The sequence below is a fragment of the Amblyomma mixtum genome, chromosome 1 (genome assembly GCF_055824585.1).
Source record: "Amblyomma mixtum isolate Tamu chromosome 1, ASM5582458v1, whole genome shotgun sequence".
Lineage (NCBI taxonomy): Eukaryota > Metazoa > Arthropoda > Arachnida > Ixodida > Ixodidae > Amblyomma > Amblyomma mixtum.
Genome location: NC_143012.1, coordinates 195,597,413 through 195,611,836, shown reverse-complemented (window position 1 = coordinate 195,611,836; position 14,424 = coordinate 195,597,413). Strand labels below are relative to the sequence as shown.

The 14,424-nt window shown below is 46.5% G+C and overlaps 1 protein-coding gene across 1 annotated transcript in view; it reads left to right on the top strand.

The window, feature by feature from the left end:
* LOC149370478 (pyrroline-5-carboxylate reductase 3-like) overlaps nucleotides 1-14,424 on the top strand; it is a 39,087-nt gene that overhangs the window by 11,637 nt on the left and 13,026 nt on the right. Inside the window, exon 2 of the mRNA XM_089561554.1 lies at nucleotides 7,648-7,718. Coding sequence (XP_089417680.1) covers nucleotides 7,648-7,718 — 71 coding nt within the window. The remainder of the gene's footprint in view (nucleotides 1-7,647; nucleotides 7,719-14,424) is intronic.

Genomic DNA, 14,424 nt, shown 5'->3' with positions numbered 1-14,424 from the left:
AATCAGTTATTTTGTATTTGTTAAATATAAATGTGAGTGGTGAATCAGTTATTACATTTTTGTTATATATAAACCTGACTGCTTTCCTTTGTATTGCTTTGAGCTTAGTTATATTTTGAATAGTGTAAAGGAACCAAACGTCGTTAGCATATTCGAGACCAGGTCTAACCAGTCTTGTAAGCTAACAGTTTAGTTTCAGGAAGGGCTAGTCACAGATGTTGTCTAATATAAAAGCGTTGTTTTAGAGGTGTTGACGTAATGCCATCTACGTGTGCATTCCATCTCAGGTGATGTGTTATTAGTAGGCCGAGATATACATGTTCAGTGACTGCAGTGAGTACTGGCATGTAATTAATAGTGTATGGAAATTCCGATTTATGCTCCCTCCTTTCTATTGTCATATAAGCTGTTTTATTAGTGCTGAGAGCCATCTGCCACTCGGTGCACTATTTTGTTATAGTTTTTAGTGCGCTGTTATGAGTTTCATGGTCATGAAATCTGTTGATTTCCCGATAAATGATGCAGTCATCTGCGAAGAGTCGTATGATGTTGAGATTAGCTGCTAAATCATTGATGAAAATTAGAAAGAGGACAGGGGCCAAGACACAACCTTGGGGAGCACGAGATACAACTTGAACTATATGGGAAGCTCCTTGCTTAATTTCTAGAAACTGTTTTTGGTCTGAAAAGTAATTTCTAATCCAGTTAACTGTAAATCCATGGCCTAATGTCATTTATAGCTTATTAATTAGTTCAGTATATGCAACCCGATCAGGTGCCTTTGAAAAATCAAGTAGTATTAGGTCTCTGTTTCTGGCTGTCTATGCTCTGGGATAAGTTGTGCACCAATTCTATTAGTTGTGTTGCTGTTGAAAGCCCTTGGTGGAAGCCACTTTGAAATGGTGATAACATATGTTTATCTTCGAGAAAAATTTAGGTGTTTAAGGAAAATGTGTTCCAGTATTGTGGGCACTGAGCAGGTAATTGAGATTGGTTTATAGTTAGTAACACCAGTCCTGCTTCCTGACTAGTGTATTGAGATTATTTTAGCTTTTTGCTCTTCTTTTGGTAGTGTACATGTTTTGGAAGTGTACATGTTTTTAATAATTTATCAAAGTTTATTAAATACTTAGTAAACCATTGGCATATCTTTTGAGAAATGTATTAGGAATGTTATCAGGTACTGGTCCTTTTTTTGTGTTCAGAACTCCGCTTTTAGTGTTGGTGGTTATACTGTCATAATAACACTACAGAAAAAATGTCTGGTTTCAAGGCCTTCTGATGTTTGTCTCTCAAGCATCAACATCAAACGTCATCAGATATGGAATACAGTCATAACCAAAGCATAACGGTGCCACAGGGAGGCACGGAGTTTCCCGATTGATTTGCCACTTAACGGTAAATTTTTTCCGACTGCTTCCTTCAGACCATGACGACATCCTGAAAATGCAGGCGTCTTTGCTAGTATTTAAAGCTGTTGCCGCTGCATATTAATAATTTTGCCTTTAATTTTTAGCCTTATTTAAAATCTGTATGAGAGGCATCAAACCTACCGAAAATATGGCATAATGTGAAATTTGAGTGCAGCCCTGTCTGCTTCTGCGGCGTGAACGGCAGGGCATGGAGGAAAAAAAAAACCGAGGAGGGAGCGTCCGGCGACAACCTTCAAGCCTAGTCTTAACAAGTAAAGATTTAGTAAAAACAAGAGAGTTTGTCCCCCCCCCCCCCTGATTACACCACGTGATAGCGTGCGGTAAAATCTAGCCCCGCTGCGCGCGCGCATGCGCGGATTGGCGCGGATTAGCGCAGCAAACTGACTAGATCAACCTCCTTGCTGCAGACGCCCGCGCCGCGGCTCGCGCATAAGCGCGCGCTAGAACATACCAGAATCAAAACATAAAGGACTGACTGGGAGAGCGAAGAACTGAAGGAGAAAACGGCTTCACAAACACTCGGCTTGCGAACGCTGGCCGCGTGACGTCAAGCTCTCTCCTAAGTTTTTTTTCCTCCATGCGGCATGGTCTAAAGCCCACACATGTGTCACTACCGCCACCTATAGTTAAGGCACGATTGAGGTGTCCACTGTTCCGAGGGAAGTCATATGCGCCTTTCCTTTGCTTTGGGTCAATGGACACCTGGATCGTGCTTATGTGTACGTGGGGCGATGAGAGATAGATGTGGGCTGCAGGCATTGACAACGTTTGCCGCCAGAAACGCGGCGCAGAAGCAGTAGGTCGTCGGCGTTCATTATGTTAGGGGTTGGCGTTGACAACGCGCTTGCCTCGCCGTTGCTTCTGCAATTTACTCGCAGGGTGCTCTCGAAGGCGCCGCCTATGTGCTCTACTTTGGCACCTCGAGAGAGAGAGAGAGAAAAAACTTTATTTACACAGGAATTCGGGGCACGCCCCAGGGTCCCCGCACGACCACACTGCACTCAAGTGTTTATGTTCCTACGGTCCATAACACTGGCAGCACGGCCGGTGGCGATGGTCTGCACGGCCGGGTCCTCCGAGCGCAGCAGGGTCTCCCAGTCCTCCCAGGTCTTGAGGTTCTCTAGGTCCCGCGGGGGAGGGTCCGCCGGGCAGAGGGAAATGATGTGGAGGGAAGGGGCGAAGGGTTCTGGGCATAGGGCGCATGCGGGAGTGGGAAAGGATGGATGATAGTGGGCTAGGTTAAGGGGTGAGGGGAGAGTGTGTGTCTGTAGTCTGCGCCAGAGTGTTGCGTGTTTGTTATCTAGGGAGGGGTGGGGCGGGGGGTAGAGCTGGCGTGAGGCTCTGTATGCCTGGGTCAGCTCACTGAATGTGTGCATGCGCTCCTTCGTAAATCCCCGATCCGAGGCCACCTGAGCCCGGTTTAAAGAACCTCGAGCTAAAAGGTTGGGAGCCTCGTTTCCGGGATTCCCGGAGTGCGCAGGCACCCATATCAGCTCCACATGGCGGGGCGGGGGTGCATCGGGCGAGTCCAGTATTCCAAAAGCAGGGACATGAACTCGGCCTCGAGCAAAATTTAAAATCGCTGTTTTGGAGTCACTTAATATATACCGGGCTTCCGTGCGAGTGATAGCTAGCGCAATGGCGGCTTCCTCTGCAGCCTCTGGGGACGTGTCTGGAGAGAGAGGTAGTGTGAGGAGGGCGGATAAAGAGGAGTCCACCACAGCTGCTGTCGCTTCATCACCCGTGCAGGCAGCGTCCACCCATACGGCGTCCGGCTCGGGGCCGTACGCTCGATGGAGTGCCTTCGCACGGGCTCTGCGGCGCTGCTCATGGTGGGACGGGTGCATATTCCTCGGGAGCAGCGTAATGAGAAGCTCCTGGTGAAGGGGTCGTGGGATGGCGAGGAGGGTTGGGTCGTTGGCCGGTATTCTGATGCCGAGGGAGTCCAGGATATACCGACCTGTGGAAGTTTGTGTGAGCCTGATGTATTGGACTTGTCGGTGGGCCCCCACCAGTTCCCCGATCGTGTTGTGGAGGCCCAGGCCTAGTAATCTTTCTGTTTTCGGCGGCGATGAGTTATGCTTCGGCGTACAATTTAAGCGCACCTAGCGCAGCTCTGTCATGGCGCCGCGAACGGCAGGGTCCTCTCGGCGGCGGCGATGAGGCTCTGCTCAAGCAGCTTGTTTAGCAGCAGCTATACCACTCTAGCGCGATCTGTGAGCGAGCGGTGGGGCTTTCGTTCGCTGGGCGCGGCCGAACTCGAGGGGAGCGCGCTCGCCTCTCTCTCCTTTCTTCCCCTCGCTCTCCTCGCGCTCGGTTACACCTCCGACGGCGACGCGGCTCAATCCACTAATAGACGCTCAAGAGAGAGAGAGAGATAACTTTTATTTTTCAGCTTAAGTCCGAGCCGAGCTGCGCTCTAAAACTGTGAGATACGTCGGTGCGTTCTGAGTAGGTAGATTTTACAGCACGACGGACACTAAGTACGTGATAGTACTCAATTAAAATACAATTAACTAATATTAACTAGCCATGGGAAAACTGCGCTAAATAAACACGACACACACAGGAAGGACGCACAGAATAGGACGAGCGCAAACTATCAACTGTTGATAGTTTGCGCTCGTCCTGTTCTGTGTGTGTCCTTCCTTTGTGTGTCGTATTTTTTTTAGCGTAATTTTCTTCTACAGACGATCACCAACTAGTCCGACTACAACTCTTGTTAAATAATACTAACTAATACACTCTATAATTATTGACTTTCGGAGGTAAGGTTATACACGAAAGTAAAGGTCGTCCGTGAAGGTGAGCACAGTTTTTAAATCTTCTTTATCGGCAATTTGGTTCGAAATATCGTGTGTTAAAAATACACATTTCCCAGCTCGTTTGGATGGCTTTACCACGTCAAATATTTATAAAATGGTCTCATTCGTATTTGTAATGCAGCAAATACTCACGCCATTTCTGTATTTTATGACGCAGAAGCAGTTAACGTGATTTTGGCTTCTATTGAACGCCCAATGACACCATTTGATAAGTATGCGGTGTGGGAAAGCCAACTCAACGAGCTTTGAAACGCGTAATTTTGACTTTTGATGTTTTGAACCACATTGCCGATAAAGAAAGTTCATTAACTTGCTTCACCTTCGAAGTAGACGGGCTTCAGTCTCGCAATATAACCTTGCCTCCTAAAATCAAAAATCAAAAGTGTATTAGTTAATTTTAGTTAATTGCATTTTAGTTTATTGCTGTCATGCGCTTAATGTCTGTCTTGCTGTACAGTCCACCTGCGCAGAACGCACCGATGTATCTCTCACATTTTAAAATAATAATCTGTAAATGTAAAACGAATCAACCAATGTCTGCAGCTGCAGTGCAATATAAATGCGGCAAATAGGAAAAATGCAGATTAACGTGACCATTATAAATATGACCGAAACCTATTAACATGCGACCAAAACGTACATGCATGCATAACTGCATACGGCAGTAATATTTTATTACCTGGATATGCTGTTACGGTTCCTGCGCCCCATGCGTGACAAAAGTTCCTACCAACTGGGCACCAATCCATCTACTGGACAGTCATAAGACGTGTTGCCAAAATGAACAAGCCATCTCGAAGACGTCTCAACTGACCCCTGAGACAGTTACTGAACGTTTATAAAACGTATTGAGATGTGCATGGCATCTTGCAGACTGTTTGCGAGATGTTTGTAGACATCTTGAAATCTTCTAGCTCAGCTAACCCTTCTAATTTTTTAAGCTAACCCCGGATATGCTATTACGATTCCTGTGCCCCATGCGTGACAAAAGTTCCTACCCGTTGGGAACCAATCCATCTACTGGTCTGGTTTGGTTTGGTTTATGGGGTTTAACGTCCCAAAGCAACTCAGGCTATGACAGACGCCGCAGTAAAGGGTTCCGGAAATTTCGACCACCTGGGGTTCTTCAACGGGCACTGACATCGCACAGAACACGAGCCTCTAGAATTTCGCCTCCACCGAAATTCGACCGCCGCGGCCGGGATCGAACCCGCGTCTTTCGGGTCAGCAGCCGAGCACCATAACTGAGCCACCGCGGCGGACCCATCTACTGGACAGAGATAAGATGTGTTGCCAAAACGAGCAGGCCGTCTCGAAGACGTCTTAACCGACTCACTGACAGTTACTGAATGTTTATAAAACGTGCTGAGAAGATGTGCATAACATCTTGCAGACTTCTTCCGAGACGATTGTAGACATCTTGAAATCTTCTAGCTCAGCTAACCCTTCAATTTTTTAAAACAGTAAGACGCTTGGCAAGACTTCTTGTTTATATGAAAGACAAATTCTAGATATTGGCAAAGGGCATGCATGACAGTCTACGACAGAAAACATGCATGACAGTCAGAAGTCCGAACACTTTATTTTTGGCTGTACACGAAGTGTCGCTTGGCTGCGCACTGAGCACAGTACGTCTCAGAAAGAGAAAAAGCTAAACAGATATAAAATATTTAAAGTCATACGTACAATACGCGCTCAAGCCAGATTTTTTAGTAAAAAATAAGACATATATCCCACACGTCTTCAACACGTTTCTATTAGACCTTTTCTGTAGAATGCGTGTGCGTGCTGGAAGTCAGCCCTGATCGGCTGCTCCGACCTTCAGGCAAAAAAAGCCTCGGTCATGAAGGCACGGGAGGCAGTATCGTTCAGTGACGTCACGGAATTGATGCAATTTCGTGACGTCATTTTCCGTGACATCAATTCCATGAATTTAATGCAATAAAAGTTCTTCACCACCACCACTATGAAATAGCTTTCACTTTTGAGTTTATTAGTTGTGCTGTGGTAGGAATCAAGGCTTTCAAATACCAGAACATCGCATTTAAACCAGACCAGCTCCAATGCTTCACGAATAAATTAACAACCACGATTTTACCTTCAATAACTATGTTTGGTTTGGTTTATTGGGGTTTAACGTCCCAAAGCGACTGAGGCTATGAGAGACGCCGTAGTGAAGGGCTCCGGAAATTTCGACCACCTGGGGTTCTTTAACGTGCACTGACATCGCGCAGCACACGGGCCTCTAGAATTTCGCCTTCAATAAATTCAGCCGCCGCGGCCGGGACCGAACCCGCGTCTTCCGGGCCAGCAGCCGAGCGCCGTAACCACTGGGCCACCGCGGCGGGGCCAATAACTATGTAGATCGACAGTTCTCCTCGTGGACATTGCAGATGCTAATGGGGGGAGGAATGTACGGATGAGCAAAGGTTTTCTGGTAGACTAAGATGATTGCATGGTTTGTATTTCTTGAGTTTTCTTGTGCTTGCACGGATTACTCAATGACAGCCTTTGTTAAGCAGTACGTCCTCAAGAAATCTTGTCCAGTTGAGATGACATGCCTATCTTGGCGAGGTGCCTTACAGTCGTCCAGAAGACAAGTAGGTGTTCCATGGAAAGGCCTTTGTAGGAGTAGAGAATTCGTCTTTGAGACGTGTACAAGATGTTTTGCGAAACGCGTTGTAGCTGAAAACAGTGGGAACATTAGCTGAGCTAGAAGATAGCGATGTATCAAAATGTATGGAAATTTCGTGCAAGCACTCTACAAGATATGTTGTGAAGACATCTCATAAACATTTTGCAATTTTCTCAGAGGCCAGTTGAGATGTCTATATAAGAGGGTTTGTTTATCTTGGCGACTACAAGACGTCTGAATAACTTTTGTAGGTGTTTAGAAGTTATCTTTAATTCAGCTACGAAACGCTCCCTAAAAACATCTTGTAGCTTCAATAGGCGGAGCACTAGCAGAGCTAAAGGACATTTACAGAACATTTGGAAGGTACCTGGGAACATCTTGCTAGCCATTTATTAGATGTGTTGCCAAGACACTTCGCAAGCGTTAGCAAACTGTATGAAGATTCAATTAAGGCGTATTCAAGACGGGTTGGACTTCTTGCCAAAATTACTTGTCTGAAAGATGACATAATGTTCAATAGGTACGTTGCTTAACTTTCTAATAAATATTTTTCGCAATTCCTTCTTGGTAAGGTAATCGTTAATTGAGATTGAATAATTAACACGAAATGAGAACACTTCTGCTTACATAAATTAAGCTTAGATGCCTGCAGATGTAAGCCAACAAAGTCAGTGCAAACTCGCTTGCGCAGCATGCTATCCATTGAGCTTTAGAACTTTGGGGCTTTGAGCAATGTGTTCTCTTTCTTCTGAAGGTGTGGCGAGTGCGTCGAAAATCATGGCCAGCTGTCCGGTCGCCGACAAGCAGCTTTTGGAGGAGATCAAGGCAAGTTCGCTCTCTGTGTGTGTCGTGCAGCATGCGATATATTTGAACCATGTTTGGTAGACGGTTACACCGATTGCACTCCGTCAGGCGCGAGCATAGTCGGTGTGAAAGTATGGACCTTATTATAAGTGTTAATAATAATACAGAATACGTGGGCTGCGTCTCAATTGCCTGAAGCTCATAACACCCCAGGTAGCACTGGCCGTTAGAATAATGTTTTAAAATTATTATATAAGTGGCAGTAACATTGTATATACATTAGAACGTAGCAGCAATGTTAAAATTTACATATAATTTCATATATTGTATCCAAACGTTAGCCTAAAACTCCAAGTAAACAATGTGCTAATGCTGTGTTCTAAATGTTATTATATCGTTAAAAAATTAACATATGAAATTAATGTGTAGTACGTAAACATTGGTTTAGAATTCCTACTAAACACTGTGCTATTGCTGTGCTTTAAATGCAATGTTTGAATAATAACTATAAAACAACATTGAAAATATATTTTAAGCGTGGTGTCCCGGAAATTTGTTCACTGTTTTTACAGTAGCCATTTCCTTCAACTAGCAATACTTTGAAACTCAATCTCTTAGATTTTGCCTGCTGCAATGGACTGCATACGCAACCCAGATATTTTGCTAGAAAACTCTGCTTATTGGCGATTCGCGACTAACCTTCTTTAAAATATCCGTTCGGTGGTGACTGCATGAGTTGCACGTTGTGCTGTACTCAAGTGTCGCCCTCTTTGTTGGTTCCTGCAAAGTGTTGACAAAATTGTACACCTTCACAACTGGCTGGCCTGCGTATTCTTGCAGGGTTACTTTACCTAGATTATGAAGAATTAATGTTTTTCCGCTCTTCATTTGGGTAGGGAAATTTTATTCCAATGTTTATCTGTAACATTTCATAAACGTTAAAAAAATGGCGTTAAAGAGAATGGATCAACGTTTGACCAAAACACAGAAGTAGTGCTGTTTTAACGTTTCGATGCTGCCTGGGTCGTCGCTTGAAAACGGGCGCGGGGGATTATCCACGCACGGCTTTCGCAGCGTATGCGCTTCTATCGCCGATAAGTCCCACGTCTATCACAAAACTGCTCTACAAACATCGAAAGACACGCGATAAAAGCTTTGTTAATAGTTCTGGGTTATAAACATATCGTGTATATATTGTGTATATATCTAACTAATTTAACCTAGGCGCATTTCTCTTTGTTTTTAAACGGTATTCTAAGCTTGGTTTTCCTTATTATGCTGCTGTAGTGACAACATTCTGCGTAAGCTAAAAATTCAGCGATTGGGTGTTGTGTTTACCATGGACTTCACGAATACCGTGATGTAAAGATAGCATTGCGAGCATACCGACACGACGCGTTTAACATATACAACGTCGAAGCCCACCATAGCACCATACAAGGGCGTCCGCAGAATTTTTTGCAGGGGGGGGCCCATTGGTTGTTGGCGCCGGAGGGGGGGGGGGGGTATATTCGTAGCGAAAAGGCACTATTTGCGGAGTAAATTTATTTATTTATATATAAATAAAAAATAAGTAAAATACACACATGAAAGAAAATTACAAGCAGCAAATTAAAGCGCGGATTGTAGAGATACATTGGAGTTTATCAACAAAGAAACAATTAAAATTAATAAAAATGCAAAAAGATACCATCAATACTCGAAGTGCTCAGTCTTACTGCATACGGGTTCTCGACTCACCCGAATTGATGACCAGCACACAGCGCAATATGTTCACAAACACGCAACTACAGTCACTCAGTCAGTCTTCCTTGAACAGCAACTGTAGGCGCCTCGGATTTTTCTGGGCGAATTGCGTAGTTACACGGGTGATAAATTCATTTCTGTGCTTCATTACACGCTCTCAGTGCACAGTCATCATATATATTGATTGGAAAAATGGTTGAACGAGTACGTTGAAAACAAAAGATGACTATATATACAACGAAAACTTATTTACAAGATAAATGCACGCTCGCAGCTTCATACACCTCGCTCCATCTTGCTCGCGCATCCGCACAGTCGAGCAACCGCACACACACTGCTCGCCGCTCGTCGTTTTCTCGTCCGCTGTCTTGGTTGTTCTCACCTTCGTTGACAACCCGCCACTGAAAACACCGAAGCACAAACACAGAGGCGCGCACACGTGCAAGGGCTTACTTGCCACAATATCCACGAATGCGCACTTTTGGGGTGTAAGGAACGCCGCGCGACTTCCGAGGGGAAGGGACACCCGCAACTAATTCGGCCGGAAAATTTGTTTTTGTGCTTTTATGGGGTTCAGAGCCCCAAAACGACTCAGGCTATGAGGGACGGAGTAGTACAGAGTTTCGGATAATGTCGACCACCTGGGTCTCTTTACCATGCACTGACACGCACAGTACATGGGCGCTGTTGTGATTTGAGGCCCAGCCAGAGGTGACAGGCGAGCCAGGCAGGCGCCATCGGGCTGCGTTGACCAAAGGCGCTGGTTTTCGGAGAAGACGCAAGGAACGCTGGTGTGGGGGCGCCTCTGGAGACTGCGTCGCCGTGAACAAAAGCAGCTAATCCCCTTTGCCGAAGGTTCTGAAAGCGGCGCTTCTACCGCACCGAGCTCTCCCGTGGATCGGAGGAGACAGCGCGCGGCGGCGGCGCCAACTCGTCGCCCGCTTGCCCCTGAGCAGCCCGACAAAGCGGGGGTGGACACGGCTGATTTGTCCTTCCCCCCTCAAGAATTCATCGGTGGCCGGCGTACGAACGTATCATGATTATAGCGAGCGACCTGTGCCCTGTGCACTGTCTGCCTCCGTGTCGCTATCTCTCTAGAGATCAAAGAAACAGACAGCCATCTCAAGACGGCTCGAAGCACATGCTCGCCGGTGCCGCTGCATGTCTGCAACAGGTCGTCCTTCAGCAGAGCTGGCGGTGGCGTGGTTTGAAAACGGCGGAACGACGCGCGCCCGGACGCGGCATTTCGCAGATGTGACCAAGCGTCGAAGCGGGGCTGCTTTTACCCTTTTGGCTGAGCGCACCACCGCCCCTGGCGTGCGGCCATCACTCACGGTTCGAGTGAGTGATTTTCCAAGGGGGTGCAGCCGCCCCCCCTTGCCCCCCCCTCCGGACGCCCATGGCACCATACTACAGGCAGTGCAGGAAACTTTCCACCTACTTGATTAAAAGAACTAATCTTCACTCATGCCGTTAGGTATACCACTCCAGAATGGTGGCGATAATATGTGGGCTGGTTTAGAATTGCTGTTTAGGAAAGTTATCTGAATGCACGCGCCATTTATTCAGTCTGTGTGCTAACAGTTCATTAGTTTCATTTACATTGTTCTTTTAAGTGAAAGCCGTGATTACTGCTGAATGAAAATAAATATAAGCCGAAGAGTACCAGCTGTTCTTCTGCTCGGAGGCCCGTTCATTCTTATGCTATCAAATATCCACGCTAGAATGCCTACTGAACGTATTTCATATTAATAATGATGCAACAGTCTGCACGTACCCTGTGTGTTAGGCCAAAGCTATAGCTCAAGAATGATGTGCTCAAGATTTCTCACACGCATTAAAATTTGTCAGATAATTATTTTTTTAACCTCTTAACCGAGGAGCTTCTCTTTAAGTTCTGTAACGAAATTACGCAGAAATGTGGTCTTCTACGCGTCCGAGAATATGTCACAGTTAGCCTAAAAGGCATGCAAGTAAATGCTAAAAGTCGGAATATACAGTCGCCAGCACTGACAGAATGCGTATGGTCGGGAAAAAACTTACACGCTCTCTCACGATCCATTTGCCTCGTTTTGAGATTGGGTAGCGTTACCGCGCAGAAATGACTGTTTTCCTAAAAATTGCGTCCCGTAAACTTTTGCCGTCGACTGTACTTAAAGTGTATGTCTTGTGAGAAAAAGTATTGGCTATGCATGGAATTTCGAGCTCGTGGTAATGGCTGCCATGTTAAGCTTACCCCTGGCACATCAGGCGTTGAATAGATCTCATTTCAACTGGGCGGCACATATGGGCTTTTGAGGTATCGCGTCTAAATGGGTAGTTTCCTGAAATCAAGGTTCCTAGTGCGTGCGGGCTGACGTCCGGGAAATGTCCGTGCAAATGATATAAAATACATATTTTTAAATATCTTTGCCCTGCAAATAATTATTATTGTCCACGTAACGTCGCTTGGATATTATATATATATAGTAGCGTACTTGTTGACGAAGGGGGCTTTAATAGCAGGCATGAAGACAGAGAAGGCCAGGCAAGCTGGGGCAGCAAAGGCGACAGATTCCTCACGGCGCGAGCCCTACTTCGTCGTCGTCGCCCTACTTCGTATGCGCCACCTGGCAATACTAGGTGGCAACATGTGGACGCAGACGTTTGGATTTTACTGGTCTGTACACTGAATTTTGGGGTTGGCTGGGATCATGTTCTGCAGACAGCACTGTAGCAAACAAATGGAGGGCACCTATCTTTAATGACTATAAGACCTGTACTAGCTCAAGCGCTCTACGGCGTCTACGCTTGCCGTTGGCGTACTTTAGACGCTTGCCACTGTGCTTAGCAGCTGTGGGTCTAGCTTCTGTAAATATGGTGGACGGTTGTCGACGAGAACTTATAATAAGCACACTACTCAGCAAACCGCAAAACATTACATCGACGTCCGTGAGGTATTTACACTCAATAATTGACACCTCCAGCAGACGTCAATTTTAGTCTTGTTTTCGAAGAATCTACGTGCCTAGAGCACTAAAGTTAGTGTACATATAGTACATCCTGTAGATATTTCAGCTGGACGTCTGCAAGATCTGTATGAATTAAAAGTGTTCGATTCTAAGTGATACCAAAAGATTAATTTGAAGTTTCATACAGTTCGGCATTTATGACATCAGGGTTGCAGAAAGCACACCAACCTGCAGAGAATCTATCATGAACGAATATTTCGGTTACATTAACGCGACAGCTCATTAACGGCCCCGTTCTCCAGAAAATCCGGTGTCGGCGTAGCGAAAAATCACGAGCATGGCTCTGGCAGGTGGTACCCAGAGAGCAACCTGGGAGGCAGGTGGGCCACCTAGGTCACGTGACCCTGCGGCGTCATTGCAACCTGCCTACTGGATAGTGAGCTAACTGCCCATCGTGGAAGCTGGCAGTTATATTAATGATTGTTCGGTCGGGAAGATCAACCTGGTCCGCACAAGGCCCATCGCTGGGAGAACCAGCCATCGGAGGGCAGTGGCACATCCCTTAACCGCTGCACTACTGCGCTAGGAGGAGTATGAAGACTATTAAAGGAACTATTAATGTAAATCAGAGAATGACCTTCTGTAGATACAGGAATTAACCCATTACGCTATAACGTCATATCCTTAAAGGGCAACTGACCACCCCAGCTCAGCAGACACTCTCTACCTCTCTTTGAGCGAGCCTCCTCTCCTTCCATTCCCTCCTCGAAATTCTTCTCTCCCGCTCCTCGTCGAGTAGGCTCGGCAAGGCAAAATCACCCCATCCTTCTCCGGTGTAAGCCGGAGGCGTGGTGTCTGTGGAGTGCGTCACAGGGCGACGTCATGGCCCCGCCTTCAATAGAATTCTTTTCTTGGTTTTTGCATTTTCTCCGCACACTGAACGATCGAGAGGCGCGATCGGCTCGACCACCTAGACTTGTTAGCGAGCGCATCCTTTCATACATCTGTTTGTCATTCCCAGTTAACGAAATAAAAACTGGTATGGCGCAAGAAACGGGGACACAGAAGGCACACAAAACACAGGACTGACGCCAACTCGAGACTGGCACGTTGAGACAGCCCGCCATTACGAACCTGCCATTACGTGTCTCAACCTGATTGCTGTCTCAACGTGCCAGTCTCGAGTTGGCGTCAGTCCTGTGTTTTGTGTGCCTTCTGTGTCCCCGTTTCTTGCGCCATACCAGTTTTTATTTCATCATGAACCAACTCTCCCAAACTAGAGTTTTACTTGACCATATTTCTCCTACAATGGGCCCTTTCCTCTTTCGAAGCTTCCGCACCGAACCTGCCATTACGTGTCTCAACCTGATTGCTGTCTCAACGTGCCAGTCTGGAGTTGGCGTCAGTCCTGTGTTTTGTGTGCCTTCTGTGTCCCCGTTTCTTGCGCCATACCAGTTTTTATTTCATCATGAACCAACTCGCCCAAACTAGAGTTTTACTTGACCAGTTAACGAGCCACCTTTTCATTTTCTTTTAGGCCTCCCCACCGTTTCACGAGCGGAGGGGCGGAAGTCGGTTGTGTTGGCGAAGCGCGGACCCGGCAACCGCCCGTTTGCTTTTCTCCATGCGTGTTTGTGTTCTGTGTGTTTGTGTCTTTTCTCCGCTCCGAAGCCCATGTCGTTCATTGGAGTCAAGGCGTACGCAAGATGCATGGAGGATAAGCGGTGTCTGTGCGGAGCGCTCAAGTGGACGAGCGAGGGAAAGGCTCTGCTGCACTACTAATTAGAACCTTGTTTTGGGGGGCTCGCATAGAAGAAAAGAAACTGAGAAGGGAGCGCGCACGCAGAGCGTCTCGTGACGTGATCACGGCGGGGGGGGAGGGGGGGGGGGGCGAACCAACTCCCTCAGTTTTACTATTTTTTTTACTTTTTATGGCTAGGGTTCAAGGCTGTCGCCGCACGCTCCCTCCGCAGTTTTTTTTTTTTGTTCCTTCATGCGGGTTTGTAGGCATGAGCCAGAACAGAAGGCGC